This window comes from Bombina bombina, chromosome 5 (genome assembly GCF_027579735.1).
Source record: "Bombina bombina isolate aBomBom1 chromosome 5, aBomBom1.pri, whole genome shotgun sequence".
In the NCBI taxonomy this organism is placed as follows: Eukaryota; Metazoa; Chordata; class Amphibia; order Anura; family Bombinatoridae; genus Bombina; species Bombina bombina.
In genome coordinates, this window is record NC_069503.1 from 152,457,154 (window position 1) to 152,472,958 (window position 15,805).

A 15,805-nucleotide genomic window follows, 5' to 3' on the forward strand; every position below is an offset into this window, starting at 1 on the left:
CCCAGCCTACCCCATGTCATTCTGCGGATTCACAGACCTCAGTATGCCCCAGATATATCAGTTCTACAGCCGTATACGACGGCATCTAACACATGCTTTCATCTACGACCCCGTTTCCCAAAGAACATTCCGGGGTTGGTACCTTTCCCTATGATTTTGCAGCCCAGTTACAATCTGCAGTTTCTGCTGCCCTGAGTGCTATGGCAGTTGCAGAGAAGAGGAAGGTCAAGCAGTGTTCCTCTGAGTCTAGGGCCAGCAGTTCTACTGGAGATGCAGCGGACAGCCATATGCAGCTTTCTGAGGTTGACGATTCCTTGGCTAGTTCCTTTGAAGAATCATAAAGGTATTCTTAGGATATATATTTTAGATTTAAGATTGAACACCTAATATATTTACTAAAGGAGCTTTTATGCACATTAGGGGTACCTTAAGCTAAGCCCTCAGATAATAAACAGGTACATAAATTAGATATGGTATATAAACCTAAGCTAAAAAACTCTGAAGTGTTCCCAGTACCTTCCTTGGTGGCAGACATTATAATCAAGTAGTTGGAAAAACCTAGTTTCCCTTTGTCTCCTTCCCCAAGCTTTAACAGAATGTTCCTGTTCCGGATAGCCATTTTGAAGTATGGAATTCTGTCCCTAAGGTAGACAGTGCCATTTTCAGCCTGGATAAACATACTACTATCCCCCTAGAAGATAGCACATCCTTCAAGGACCCTTAAGAAATTAGAAGGATATCTGAGAGAGTTTTTTTTTTTTTTAGGGAGGTTTGCTTTTCCAACCTGCCAAAGGTATTGCTGTGGTAGCTAGGGCTACCACCTTTTGGTCTTGACGCCTTATCTGAACTGATTTCGGTAGAATCCCCTTTGAAGGATATGCAGGACCGCATTCAGGCCCTAAAAACGGCCAATTCCTTCATTTGTTACGCCATTGTCCAAATTATTAATATAAATGCAGAGAACTCCATACTAGCTAGGAGGGCTCTCTGGCTAAAGTCTTGGTCAGCAGACATGGTTTCCAAGTCTAGGGTACTATCCTTGGCCTTTAAGAGAAAATCCTTTTTTGGCCCATGCCTGGATTACATAATTTCTACTGTCACTGCTGTAAAGGGTGCTTTTCTGCCCCAGGATAAGAAATTTAGAACTAAGGGTCATCTTATGGGACATTTTCGCTTCTTTTATCCGAACAAGACACAAAGGAGTACTTCAAACACCAAGTCTGAAACACCCAGGAGTACCTGGAACCCAAACCCGATGTGGATCAAGAACAAACAGCCCAAGAAATCGACCCCAGACAATAAGTCGGCATGAAGGGTTGTCCCCCGACAAGTGCTCAGGTCAAGTAAGGGGCAGATTATCTCTGTTTCAGGAAGTTTGGTCTCAGTCTTTTCAGGGCCCTTGGGTTCTGGACATCATATCTTAGGGATACAAAATAGGTTTCTGATCTCACCCTCCAAGGGGCAGGTTCCCCCTTTCAAGGATCTCGAGGAAGCCAGATAAAAGAACAGCCTTCCTTCGCTGTGTAAATAATCTGGTATCTATGGGAGTTGTTGTCCCCGTGCCTTAGGCAGAGAGGTGAGAAGGATTCTATTCACACCTATTCATTGCTCCCAAAAAGGAGGGAACATTTTGTCCCAATTTAGACCTGAAGTGTCTCAACAAATTCTTAAGGGTACCTTCTTTCAAGATGGAGACCATCAGGCATGATTCTAAAGCTCTACTCAGGTGAGATTATTTAAAATGAGCCTCCCTAGAAAGGCAATTTTGTTATTATTCTCTAAGGGGCATTCCCGGCATTTCCGGCATTTTTGTATGTGAAGGAGTGATAAGCACATTACAATATAGCGTATTGTAAGATAAGAGAATTTTTTTTGCATTTACACTTTTGTATTTTATATTACTTTGCACTTCAGATTTTGTCCTTTAAGTTTTATTACATTTAAGCTTTGCAATTTCTATTTTTGTATTTTAATGCATTTAGATTTTGTATACAGCAATGTATTTATGATTGTACTTTTAAAGGGACAGTCTTGTCAAAATTAAACTTTCATGATTCAGATAGGGCATGTAATTTTAAAGGCACACTCACTGAACCCAAATTTTTTCTTTCATGATTCTGATGAAATTTTAAGCAACTCTAATTTACTCCCTATCTTTATTTTAAATGCAGGAATGTAAATCTTAGCAGCAAGCCCGGTTTAGGTTCAGCTCCATGGATAGCACTTGATATGCAGAGAAAAAGCTAGATATTCTCAGTGCACCAGCATTTTAAATACTGCAGCTGCTCAGAATGCCAGTGGGGGCTTGTATCATGTTAGCAATTAATAAATTGAGTCATTGCCAGAATCTACAAGCACCTTAGGCTCTCTGAGCATGTGACAATAAATGTGATCTGGTGAAAAATAACAATATAAAAATAAAAAAATGATATATTCAATCTAAGAAAGTTCTGGGCTGTGCCTTTAAATAGAAATTCAAGATATTTTCTTCCACTTTAGATGCAGTGATATGGAGAAATATTTCCAGACGTCCCTCAAATAAAAGAAGGATATAACATTGTGTAATATTGTAAATGGAATGCTGTAATGTGTGTTTGTGAAGCTTCACTACTCCCGTTTAATAGAGATAAAATCAGCTCTATTTGATGCACACACCCTCTTTTGTATTGGTGGGTAAACAGTCATCCATGAAGTAGGTGAAAGTGTACAATTTATTAAAATTATTTAAAAAGTATAAAACCGTTAAATGCACAGTATGTATATCACATATATGGAGTCTCAATATGAGGCAGTTCAAATAAACTGTGTAGAGCAAGCCACAAGCCCGGATGGATGCGCATAGGGAATAGCTACAGTACTATTCCGCACATTTGAGTCTCAGACCGGCAGGGCGAAACTCTACCTCCTGTGAAAAACTGGCACTAGATGACATGGATGTTGTAGATAAAGTTCCGACGTACGTTTCACTGTTCTCTGTCAGCTTTGTCAAGGAATAAAGTGTGCATGCCCGAAGGAGTCTTTTGTATGGTATTAGTCACATGACCGGAAAATGCTTTTTTCGCAATCAACCATATTTGCTACTGGAAACAGTGTTTACCATTATACATTTAAAATATCTATATATGAATTAAGGAGCTTTAGTTTAAAATTCAAAATGCACATATAAACAATGTAACAGATATATTATATTTACACCAGAATAGACCTTATTATTATTACATACATACGATGTTAAAATAAATAAACAATAATATATAAAGTGTGTTATTCGTCATATGAACAATGTTGCAAGAAAAAGTTACACCACTTTTTTTCTTCATGGTAATATCTCATACTCAGTGTCTATTCTGTTGCCAACTGGATAATCTGCAGTTTCTATATGAGCCCCCTATAAGAAATTATGAATTTCAAAATCTTTGTTCAGGCCGTTTGGGATGAGAGAGTCCATAGTGTAGATCCACTTCATCTTCAAGCGGCCTAGGGCATTTTGAGTGTCACCTCCCCTCCAATTAACAACAACCTTACGTATACCTATGAATTCCAAATTTCTAATGTTTCTATTGTGTTTTCCATCTTAATATAAGGAGAGTCCACTACTTGTGGGAATACAGAACCTTGCCACCAGGAGGGTGCAAAGAGACCCCAGTCAAAGGCTTAAATACCTCCCCCACTCCCCTCATCCCCCAGTCATTCTTTGCCTTTTGTCACAGGAGGATGGCAGAGAAGTGTCGGAAAATTCGGGGTAGTCTGTTATAGAGGATAGTACTCTTTGAAATGGGACTGGAGTTTTAAGTAGTCTTGTCAGCCTCTCAGTGAGAGCATTGACAAATGTTAGGGTCTGGAGATGCAGGGAGAGTCTTTCTGCAAAACCATCCAGACTCGTATTAACAGCTCCTTAAGCAATCAGTGTTGACGGGTTTCACTGCCTGCTTTCCACCACTCAAGTCCATATCAGGACCGATGCTACAACACTGTCAAACTTGAAAGGCAGTGTTCCTGTTCCACGGCATAGATTCTGGTAAGATTGTTTCATTTTTAATACATTTATGATAACGCAAGAAGACAGGGTCACAATGTGACTCCTTTTATCTGTATAGAATCAAGGGTTGATATCTCCGGAAGGGGATTAGTGATCAGGGGGGATTTATACATGATTGCTTTGTGTTTTTTGCTGCAACATGTGTGAGATGTGGCCCTGGCAATGTGCGAGCAGTCAGGTTCTTCTTTTGTTTTGATTAACTGCGCAGTTTGTTTAGTTTGGCACAGTTTGTCTCGGCTGCAGGGGCGGTCCTGCATGGCACTCCATGTGACCGGGTGTGGCCTCATTATCTTCCTCTTTCCTGACCATCGGTTGCAGGAGACAAAGCGGTTTCTCTGTGGGCCTGGGTCATTTGAAGTGGTGAGTGGGGTATAAAGGTGCCATTTATTTTTTATAGTCCATTTTAAAGGCGCAAGCTATGGAGGAATCTGATGCGTTAGAGGGTACTCCCTCTTTGCCTACATCTAATCCCTGTGTTTATTGTGAGGAGGCTACGGTATATCCGCCTGCTCAACTATGTTCCACATGCCTTGATAAGATAGTGATGTCTAAAAAGAACAAGATGTTTAGTACCATTGAGCCGTCCACCTCTGAGGGGTCTCTGTCCTGCGAGGTGCGTTCCCTACAATCATCTCTTATTACAATGCAGCTCCCCAGTGCACTACTAATCCTCCTACAGGAGGGGCCTTGTGGCCGCTAGATTTTACTGATCAGTTACAAACGGCGGTGTCTGCGGCCTTCAGTGCTTTACCTCGCCCTGCTAAGCGCAAGCGAAAGGTTAAACATTGCTATCCTTCCCAGGGGTCATCTACTCGGTTGGATGTATCTAAGACTAGATTATACGCTGATGAAGAAGACTCCGATACTTTGTAGGACTATCTCTCTGGTTCGGAATCTGCAGTCTCTAAACCTCCGGCTGTGGAGGAACCAGGGTTTAGGTTTAGGATTGAGCACTTACGCTTTTTATTAAAAGAGGTGTTGGCTACTCTAGAGGTCCCGGAATTGAAATTACCCAAGGAACCTTCTTTTCCTAAGCTTCATAAAGTTTACGAGGACAGGGTAGTGCCCCAAACTTTCCCGGTTCCCGTAAAGATGGCAAATATTAAGAATGAATGGTAGAGACTTAGATCTTCTTTCTCCCCTTCTTTTTCATTTAAGAAATTGTTTCCGGTTCCTGACTCTCAGCTAGAATTGTGGGGGTCTGTCCCTAAGGTGGATGGAGCTATCTCCATGGTCGCTAAGCGCACCACTATCCCTCTCGAAGATAGTTCGGCGTTTAAAGAGCCCATAGATAAGAAATTAGAGACCATGTTAAGAAAGATGGTTCAGCACACAGGGTTTTTATTGCAGCTTGCAGCAGTGGTTGCTGCTACCTATGGTTGTGACTCTCAGATATGATTGAGGTGGAAACTCCACTCAATGAGATACAGGAAAGAATTAAGGCCCTGAGGGTAGCTAATTCGTTTATCTGTGATGCAAATATGCAGATTATTCGCTTGAATGCCAAGACATCACGCTTTTCTGTTCTGGCCTTGAGGGCCCTGTGGTTGAAGTCGTGGTCGGCTGACATGTCGTCCAAGTCTAGATTACTCTCCCTTCCATTTAAGGAAAAGGTTCTTTTCGGTCTAGGCCTGAACTGTATCATATCCACAGTCATGGGGGGCAATGGTGCCTTTCTACTGCAGGATAAGAAGAATAAGCCTAAGGGTCCTATTTTTCGTCCCTTTCATTCGGACAAGTCCCAACGACAGCAGCCTGACACAAAGCCCGAGCAGTCCGTGGGATCTTGGAAACCTTCTCAGTCTTGGAATAAAGCCAAACAGAACAAGAAGCCTGCCAAGACAAAATCACCATGAAGGGACGGACCCCGATCTGTCTCTGGATCGTGTAGGGGGCAGACTATCTCTTTTCGCGGAGGCTTGGATGAGAAACGTGCAGGATCCTTGGATTCTGGAAGTCATTGCCCACGGTTACAGCATAGGTTTCAAATCTCACCCTCCCAGGGGCAGATTCCTCTTGTCAAATCTATCGTCAAAACCAGAGAAACGAGATGCCTTTCTAGAGTGCGTGAGAGATCTCTCCTCTCTAGGAGTAATTGTACCAGTACCTCTAGCAGAGAGAGGTCTAGGGTACTATTCAATCCTTTTCGTGGTCCCAAAGAAGGAGGGTAGGTTTCGCCCAATTCTAGACCGAAAGTGCTTAAACAAGTTTCTGTCTGTCCCATCGTTCAAGATGGAGACAACAAGGTCTATTCTGCCCTTAGTTCAAGAGGGTCAGTTCATGACTACGATAGACTTGAAGGACGCTTACCTTCATGTACCGATACACAAGGATCACTTCAAGTTCCTAAGATTTGCCTTTCTGGACCAGCACTTCCAGTTTGTAGCTTTTCCCTTTGGTCTGGTTACTGCTCCAAGAGTCTTTACGAAGGTTCTGGGAGCTCTGCTGGTCCAGGCTCCGTCCTGCCGGCTGGCAGAGAACCATTCGAGAGCTCTTCTACTTCTTCTTCGATCTCATGGATGGAAAATAAACTCAGGAAAGAGTTATCTGGTTCCCAGTACCAGAGTGGAGTTCCTGGGCACAATAATAGACTACATATCCATGAAGATATTCCTGACAGACCAGAGACGTTGCAAAATCGCCTCCAGCTGTTTTGCCCTCCTGACCTCCTCAAGGCCATCTGTGGCCCGGTGTATGGAGGTGATTGGGCTCATGCTATCCAGTATAGATGTCATTCCATACACCAGGTTCCATCTCCTACCTCTTCAGCCGTGCATGCTAAGGCAATGGAATGGCGATCACTCGGATCTATCCCAGCAAATTTCTCTGGACAACCGGTCAAGAGAATACCTCTCTTGGTGGCTCTGTCCAGATCGGCTTTCCCAGGCGACATCCTTCTTGAGACCATCCTGGGATATTGTGACTACGGACGCGAGCCTCTCAGGATGGGGAGCTGTTTAGGGTGCCAGGAAAGCACAGGACAAGTGGAATCGAGAGGAGTCACTTCTTCCGATCAACATCCTGGATGGAGCGATCTTCAACGCTCTGAGGGCTTGGCCCCTCCTGGGGTCATCCCAGTTCATCAGATTCCAGTCGTACATTATTACCTTGGTGGCTTACATCAACCATCAGGGGGGAACGAGAAGCTCCCTAGCCATGAGGGAAGTATCTTAGATTTTGGAGACCCACAACTGTTCGCTGTCAGTGATCCACATTCCTGGTGTGGACAACTGGAAAGCGGAATTTCTCAGCAGACAATCGTTTCATCAGGGGCAATGGTCTCTTCACCCTGAGGTGTTTGCAGAGTCTTGCAACAGATGGGGTACACCAGAGATAGATCTCATGGCGTCCAGACTCAACTTCAAGCTACCCAGATACGGGTCGTGGTCTAGGGATCCCCAGGCAGAACTGACAGATGCCTTAGCAGTGCCTTGGGGGTTTAACCTAGTCTACATATTTCCTCCGTTACCACTTCTACCTCAAGTAGTGGCCTGCTTCAAGCAGGAGCAAGCTTTGACTATCTGATTGCTCCGTCGTGGCCGCGATGGATGTGGTTTGCGGATCTGGTGGGGATGTCTTTGTCTCTTCCATGGAGGTTACCCTGTCACAAAGATCTGCTGGTACAGGGTCCCTTTGTGCATCAAAATCTAGATTCTCTGAGGCTGACTGCGTGGAGATTGAACGCTTAGTCCTAGCCAAGAGAGGGTTTTCAGAGAGTGTGATTGATACTCTCATTCAAGCCAGGAAGCCGATCACCCGACGCATTTATCATAAGTTGTGGAGGACCTACTTATTCTGGTGTGAGGCTCTTGGGTATCCCTGGCATAAGGTCAAGGTACCCAGGATCCTTTCCTTCCTCCAGGATGGTCTGGAGAAGGAACTTGCTGCCAGTTCCTTAAAGGGTCAGATTTTGTCTCTATTTGTGTTGTTACACAAGAAGCTCGCTGAGCTTCCTGATATTCAATCTTTTGTTCAGGCTCTGTCTAGAATCAGGCCTGTGTTTTGACATTAAATTACTGTCTTGTAAGGTTCTTTTTCTACTGGCTATTGCTTCTGCACTCAGAGTCTGTGAGATGGCGGCCTTGTATTTCGAGCCCCCTTACTTAGTTTTTCATGCTGATAAGGATGTTCTTCGCACTGGGTTGGGTTTTCTCCCTAAGGTTGTTTCTGATCGCAACATCAATCAGGAGATCGTGGTTCCTTCCTTGAGTCCTAATCCTTCTTTGAAGGAACGGTTACTTCATAATTTGGATGTGGTTTGAGCTTTGAAATTCTATCTTCAGGCTACGAAGGATTTCAGACAGACTTCAGCATTGTTTGTTGTCTACTCGGGGAAGCGCAAAGGGCAGAATACTTCTTCCACTTCCTTATCTTTTTGACTTAGATGCATGATTCGCTTGGCTTATGAGACAGCGGGACATAAGCCTCCTCAGATGATTACGGCTCACTCAACTAGAGCTGTGGCTTCTTCTTGGGGCTTCAAGAGGCCTTTATGGAGCAGATTTTTAAGGGGGCTACCTGGTCCTCCTTACATACTTTTTCCATCTGTATGAGGAGAGTCCATGGCCCGCGCCCGGTTCTCCGTTATGCGGACCTAAATTTCTTTTAATTTTCTTCTGGCACCATTTATACCCTGTTCCTTGTTCCCTCGGCAGAATGAATGGGGGGTAAGGGGAGTGGAGGAGGTATTTAAGCCTTTGGCTGGGGTGTCTTTGCCTCCTCCTGGTGGTTAGGTTCTGTTTTCCCACAAGTAATGAATGAAGCCGCGGACTCTCCTCATACAGATGGAAATTAAATGATCAGGTAAGCATAATTTATGTTTTTTATCAAAATGTGCAGAAAATATGTTCACTTAGTCTAGTTTTAAGAAGTCTAGAAGTACACCCTATGTAAATTAAATTACATGAGCAGTGTAGTAGATACATGAGCAGTGTAGCAGATTAGGGGTGTTTAGACGTAGGGTTTATGTTAGGGTGTTAGGTTTAAAAGGTATTTTTATTTTCCCCATAGACATCAATGGGGCTGCGTTACGGAGCTTTTCTTTCCGCAATCGCAGGTGTTAGACTTTTTTCTGACCCGCTCTCCCCATTGATGTCTATGGGGAAAGCGCGCATGAGCACGTCAAATCAGCGCTTGTTTTTGGTGTGGTATGGAACTTAAAAACCCCATATCGCACGCACAAGCATGTTTTTTTAAAACTTGTAATGGCAGCACTATAGGGGATTAAGTAATGCCACTTTTGTTGCGTTCATTAATTTCCCTATAGCGCTCAAAACTCGTAATCTATCTGATTGTGTTTTGCATCTTATTATTGTCACATGCATATTTCTTATTTTATTTTTATAGGTAAGCAATTCTTTTCTTTCTAATTTAGATATTTCTTCTATTGCCACAACTAACTCCTGTTCTGCATAATTTTCCAAAAAACGTTCTTTAGGGATTTGAGTTTGTTCTTTATATATATATATATATATATATATATATATATATATATATATATATACATATATATATATATATATTTATTTATTAATATCTTTACAATTTCTTCTGATACAAAGAAATTGTCCCCTAGGAATATTTTTAAGCCAAAAATTTTGGTGACAATTATGTATATCGATATAGTTATTGACATCGATTTTTTTCAAATAAGTTTAACTTTTTAGAATATTATTTTCAATAAAGATTTCTAAATCCAAAAATTCTATTTTAGATTGACTATAATTCCAGCATAAATTCACATTAAATTCATTATTCTTCAGATGGTTCATAAATTCCAACAGTTGTGATTCATTGTCTGACCCGACCATAAACAGGTCGTCTATATAGCGATGATAGGACACCAGATATTGCGCTCTGAGCAAGTGCTGTGTTTAAAATGCTGGTGCAGGGTGCATACCTAAATACACTTATGAAACAGAAATAACTTTAATTAGAAGCATTTTTGCTAATACATGTATATTACAAAAATTCTATTCAAAACAGAAATGTATCCATGTGGATTCTAATTGTGGATGGAATGTCCCTATTTGGGTATCTTTATCTATTTATTTATCTATGTTTATAAATATATATTTATATATATATATATGTGTGTGTGTGTGTGTGTGTGTGTGTGTGTGTGTGTGTGTGTGTGTGTGTGTGTGTGTGTGTGTGTGTGTGTGTGTGTGCGTTAAAAAAAAATTGGAGTTTTGGAAATTTTTCAAAATGTTAACTTCAAGTCATCACCAGAGTATGAAGTGGTCAAACAGAAGATGATAAACTAGTAAACGGTTACATATAGGCAGTTTAACGTAAAGGTATCATGTAATAAAATAAAATGATATAAAAGAAAAGCATTTAAACATTAAACAATATTTTTTGCCTGACAAGCTGTTTTGTATTTAAAATGAAACTAATAGACCAGTAGGTGTGCACTTTGTACACTTGTTCATTGGCTAATTAATAACTATTTTGATGTTAAAGGGACATTTTTTTCTTTTATGATTCACATGGAGCATACAATTTTAAACAACTGCCCAATTTACTTAATTCTGTTGGTATCAGTTGTTGAAGTAGTAACAATGCACTTCTGGGAGCTAGCTAAGCACAGACGAGGCAATGACATGTATGTGCAGCCACCAATCAGCAGCTAGCTTCCAGTAGTGCTTACTGCTCCTGAGTCTACCTAGGTATAATTTTCTTTTTTCTTCAAGGATACCAAGAAAACAAGGCAAAGTTGTTTAACGTTGACTTCACTGTCCCTTTAAAGCATCTTACCTTCTCTGTTGATAATCTATCTAATTATTTAGGTTCTTTTAGTAAAAAAAAATGTTTTCTCAAATGTTACCCACAGTTTGACTATTAAGCTTTTATTTGTAGGCTGATGGTATTTATAATTCTGGTAAACTAATAAGCATCTCACTCTTTATATATAGGAACTTGTAAACCTTATACTTTGTGGCCGTGCAGTATCCAATGTGTTTAATGACAAGATGGAACTTGATTCTGGCAATGGGAATATTACTGTTTTAAAAGGAATTGATCATCGCAGTGAAGTTGGCTTCCTTTCTCTATTCGAACACTACAGTGTCTGTCAGGTATTGTTTTAGGCAAAGTGTCAATTGTATATCTCTACATATATACATTTTTAACATTGTTCATTCCTAAAACAAAACTGTACTAGCTATTAATTTACCAAAAGCTAATTTTGATGTATGTTCCTCATACAGAGGTTTGCCTTGTATTTTGGGGCTAGACCATCCATTTTTAGACGGGATTAGGCTTATATACTGCAAAAAAGTTCTCCTCTGTGAAAACACAAATGGGCTTAAAAAGCCATTGTGCGTTCCTGGTTGAGCGCATCTCTTTCTCGAAATGTATATGTTTTATGACCCAGGGGAAGGTCTCCCTATTGGTGATGGGGGAAACCAGAAGTGGAGTTAGTATTCATTTTATTTAATGGTTGAGTTTGTGCTTTTTGTAGATGTGCCCTTAGTCTTAATTTCTATTGCATACTACACATGGGCTCCCTGTCCAGTGTCCTTACACTTCACTGATGAGTCCACAGAAGGGCAATACAATTGTCTGGGGTTGCTATGTTACTTGTTCAGGGGAGAATTGCCTGGTATTTCATGGCTGGACCATCATTTTTAGGCAGAATCAGACTGATTATACTACAGGAAAGTCCTCCTTTTTGAAAAACACAATTGGGCTACAGTGCAGTGAATGTCAGAGGGATGTGAAGGGAATATCACCTATTGAATTCTATGGTTTTCCTTGCAGGAAATCTTTTCATAGGTTCTCTGTTATCGGTCGTAGAGATTCATCTCCTACCTCCCTTTTCAGATCAACGATATACTCTCATATTCCATTACCTCTACTGATAACTATTTCAGTACTGGTTTGGCTATCTGCTATATGTGGATGGTTGTCTTTCGGTAAGTATGTTTTCATTACTTAAGACACTACTCTCAGCTATGGTTTGGCACTCTATGTATTAATGTCAAGTTCTAACTATATGTATTGTACTTATATTTGCCATGAGTCAGGTTTATGTATATTTCCTTTTGCAGACTATCAGTTTCAAAATTGGGAAAAACGTATTTAGGAAGTTATTTTTTCTTACCTGGGGTATAGTCTTTTCTTCAAAATTGACTGTTTTCTTTCATTTTCGCGGGCAAAATTAGGCTCGCGAGGCCGCAAAATGCTATTATTTATTGCGTCATTCTTGGCGCAATAATTATTTTGGCGTGAAGGTACGTTCGTTGACGCAAGTTCGCCATTTCCGGCGTCTTAGTTGACGCTAGGTTCCTTGCACAAGGTTGTGTCTGCCATGATGCGAGTTGCGTCATTTCCGGATGTTAGCACAAAAAAAATTTCATTTTGCATTGCGCGTCATACTTGGTGCCAAATAATTTAATTATTTAAATCCCACTTCCTATATGCCTCTTGCCTTTCTCTGTGCTCAGAGGGCTATGCTGTTTGCATTTTTTTCCCATTCCTGAAACTGCCATAAAAGGAAATTGATATTTTCTCTTGTAAAGGTGTATCCAGTCCACGGGTTCATCCATTACTTGTGGGATATTCTCCTTCCCAACAGGAAGCTGCAAGAGGACACCCACAGCAGAGCTGTCTATATAGCTCCTCCCCTAACTGCCACCCCCAGTCATTCTCTTGCAGCTCTCGACAAGAAAGGAAGTATCAAGAGAGATGTGGTGAATTAGTGTAGTTTTTTACCTTCAATCAAAAGTTTGTTATTTTTAAATGGTACCGGCGTTGTACTGTTTTTACTCTCAGGCAGAAATTGGAAGAAGACTTCTGCCTGGAGGTTTTATGATCAGAGCGGTTTGTAACTAAGGTCCATTGCTGTTCTCACACATAACTGAAGAGTATGGAAAGAAAACTTCAGTTGGGGGGACAGTCTGCAGATTGCCTGCTTTGAGGTATGTTCAGTATATTTTTTTGTAGAGAGATGATAAGGTCTAGAAAATGCTGACAGTGCCTGGTATATTTGAGGTAAGCCTGATACAGTGATTTAACAGCAACTGGGATCATGCTTGCAAAAAAGGGTAATATTCAAGTTAATACTCATATTACTTAGTGTAAAAACGTTTGCCTGTTTTAGAGTAAAAACGTTTTTCTCCAACATAGGTGTGTCCGGTCCACGGCGTCATCCTTACTTGTGGGATATTCTCTTCCCCAACAGGAAATGGCAAAGAGCCCAGCAAAGCTGGTCACATGATCCCTCCTAGGCTCCGCCTACCCCAGTCATTCTCTTTGCCGTTGTACAGGCAACATCTCCACGGAGATGGCTTAGAGTTTTTTAGTGTTTAACTGTAGTTTTTATTATTCAATCAAGAGTTTGTTATTTTAAAATAGTGCTGGTATGTACTATTTACTCTGAAACAGAAAAGAGATGAAGATTTCTGTTTGTAAGAGGAAAATGATTTTAGCAACCGTTACTAAAATCCATGGCTGTTCCACACAGGACTGTTGAGAGGAATTAACTTCAGTTGGGGGAATAGTGAGCAGTCTTTTGCTGCTGGAGGTATGACACATTCTAACAAGACGATGTAATGCTGGAAGCTGTCATTTTCCCTATGGGATCCGGTAAGCCATGTTTATTAAGATAGTAAATAAGGGCTTCACAAGGGCTTATTAAGACTGTAGACTTTTTCTGGGCTAAATCGATTCATATATTACACATATTTAGCCTTGAGGAATCATTTAATCTGGGTATTTTGGTAAAATTATATCGGCAGGCATTGTTTTAGACACCTTAATCATAGGCAGAGCCTCATTTTCGCGCCGGTATTGCGCACTTGTTTTTGAGAGGCATGACATGCAGTCGCATGTGTGAGGAGCTCTGATACATAGAAAAGACTTTCTGAAGGCGTCATTTGGTATCGTATTCCCCTTTGGGCTTGGTTGGGTCTCAGCAAAGCAGATACCAGGGACTGTAAAGGGGTTAAAGTTAAAAACGGCTCCGGTTCCGTTATTTTAAGGGTTAAAGCTTCCAAATTTGGTGTGCAATACTTTTAAGGCTTTAAGACACTGTGGTGAAATTTTGGTGAATTTTGAACAATTCCTTCATACTTTTTCGCAATTGCAGTAATAAAGTGTGTTCAGTTTAAAATTTAAAGTGACAGTAACGGTTTCATTTTAAAACGTTTTTTGTTCTTTGTTATCAAGTTTATGCCTGTTTAACATGTCTGAACTACCAGATAGACTGTGTTCTGAATGTGGGGAAGCCAGGGTTCCTTCTCATTTAAATAAATGTGATTTATGTGACAATGAAAATGATGCCCAAGATGATTCCTCAAGTGAGGGGAGTAAGCATGGTACTGCATCATTCCCTCCTTCGTCTACACGAGTCTTGCCCACTCAGGAGGCCCCTAGTACATCTAGCGCGCCAATACTCCTTACTATGCAACAATTAACGGCTGTAATGGATAATTCTATCAAAAACATTTTAGCCAAAATGCCCACTTATCAGCGTAAGCGCGACTGCTCTGTTTTAGATACTGAAGAGCATGATGACGCTGATGATAATGGTTCTGATATGCCCCTACACCAGTCTGAGGGGGCCAGGGAGGTTTTGTCTGAGGGAGAAATTTCAGATTCAGGGAAAATTTCTCAACAAGCTGAACCCGATGTGATTACATTTAAATTTAAGTTGGAACATCTCCGCGCTCTGCTTAAGGAGGTATTATCCACTCTGGATGATTGTGAGAATTTGATCATCCCAGAGAAACTATGTAAAATGGACAAGTTCCTAGAGGTCCCGGGGCTCCCAGAAGCTTTTCCTATACCCAAGCGGGTGGCGGACATTGTAAATAAAGAATGGGAAAGGCCCGGTATACCTTTCGTCCCTCCCCCCATATTTAAAAAATTGTTTCCTATGGTCGACCCCAGAAAGGACTTATGGCAGACAGTCCCCAAGGTCGAGGGAGCGGTTTCTACTTTAAACAAACGCACCACTATACCCATAGAAGATAGTTGTGCTTTCAAAGATCCTATGGATAAAAAATTAGAAGGTTTACTTAAAAAGATGTTTGTTCAGCAGGGTTACCTTCTACAACCAATTTCATGCATTGTCCCTGTCACTACAGCCGCATGTTTCTGGTTCGATGAGCTAGTAAAGGCGGTCGATAGTGATTCTCCTCCTTATGAGGAGATTATGGACAGAATCCGTGCTCTCAAATTGGCTAATTCTTTCACCCTAGACGCCACTTTGCAATTGGCTAGGTTAGCGGCTAAGAATTCTGGGTTTGCTATTGTGGCGCGCAGAGCGCTTTGGTTGAAATCTTGGTCAGCTGATGCGTCTTCCAAGAACAAACTACTTAACATTCCTTTCAAGGGGAAAACGCTGTTTGGCCCTGACTTGAAAGAGATTATCTCTGATATCACTGGGGGTAAGGGCCACGCCCTTCCTCAGGATCGGTCTTTCAAGGCCAAAAATAAACCTAATTTTCGTCCCTTTCGTAGAAACGGACCAGCCCAAAGTGCTACGTCCTCTAAGCAAGAGGGTAATACTTCTCAAGCCAAGCCAGCCTGGAGACCAATGCAAGGCTGGAACAAGGGAAAGCAGGCCAAGAAACCTGCCACTGCTACCAAGACAGCATGAAATGTTGGCCCCCGATCCGGGACCGGATCTGGTGGGGGGCAGACTCTCTCTCTTCGCTCAGGCTTGGGCAAGAGATGTTCTGGATCCTTGGGCGCTAGAAATAGTCTCCCAAGGTTATCTTCTGGAATTCAAGGGGCTTCCCCCAAGGGGGAGGTTCC

At 41.5% G+C, this 15,805-nt stretch overlaps 1 protein-coding gene across 1 annotated transcript in view; it reads left to right on the plus strand.

Moving 5' to 3' along the window:
* MINDY4 (MINDY lysine 48 deubiquitinase 4) overlaps positions 1-15,805 on the plus strand; it is a 400,337-nt gene that overhangs the window by 302,820 nt on the left and 81,712 nt on the right. Inside the window, exon 15 of the mRNA XM_053713744.1 lies at positions 10,957-11,118. Coding sequence (XP_053569719.1) covers positions 10,957-11,118 — 162 coding nt within the window. The remainder of the gene's footprint in view (positions 1-10,956; positions 11,119-15,805) is intronic.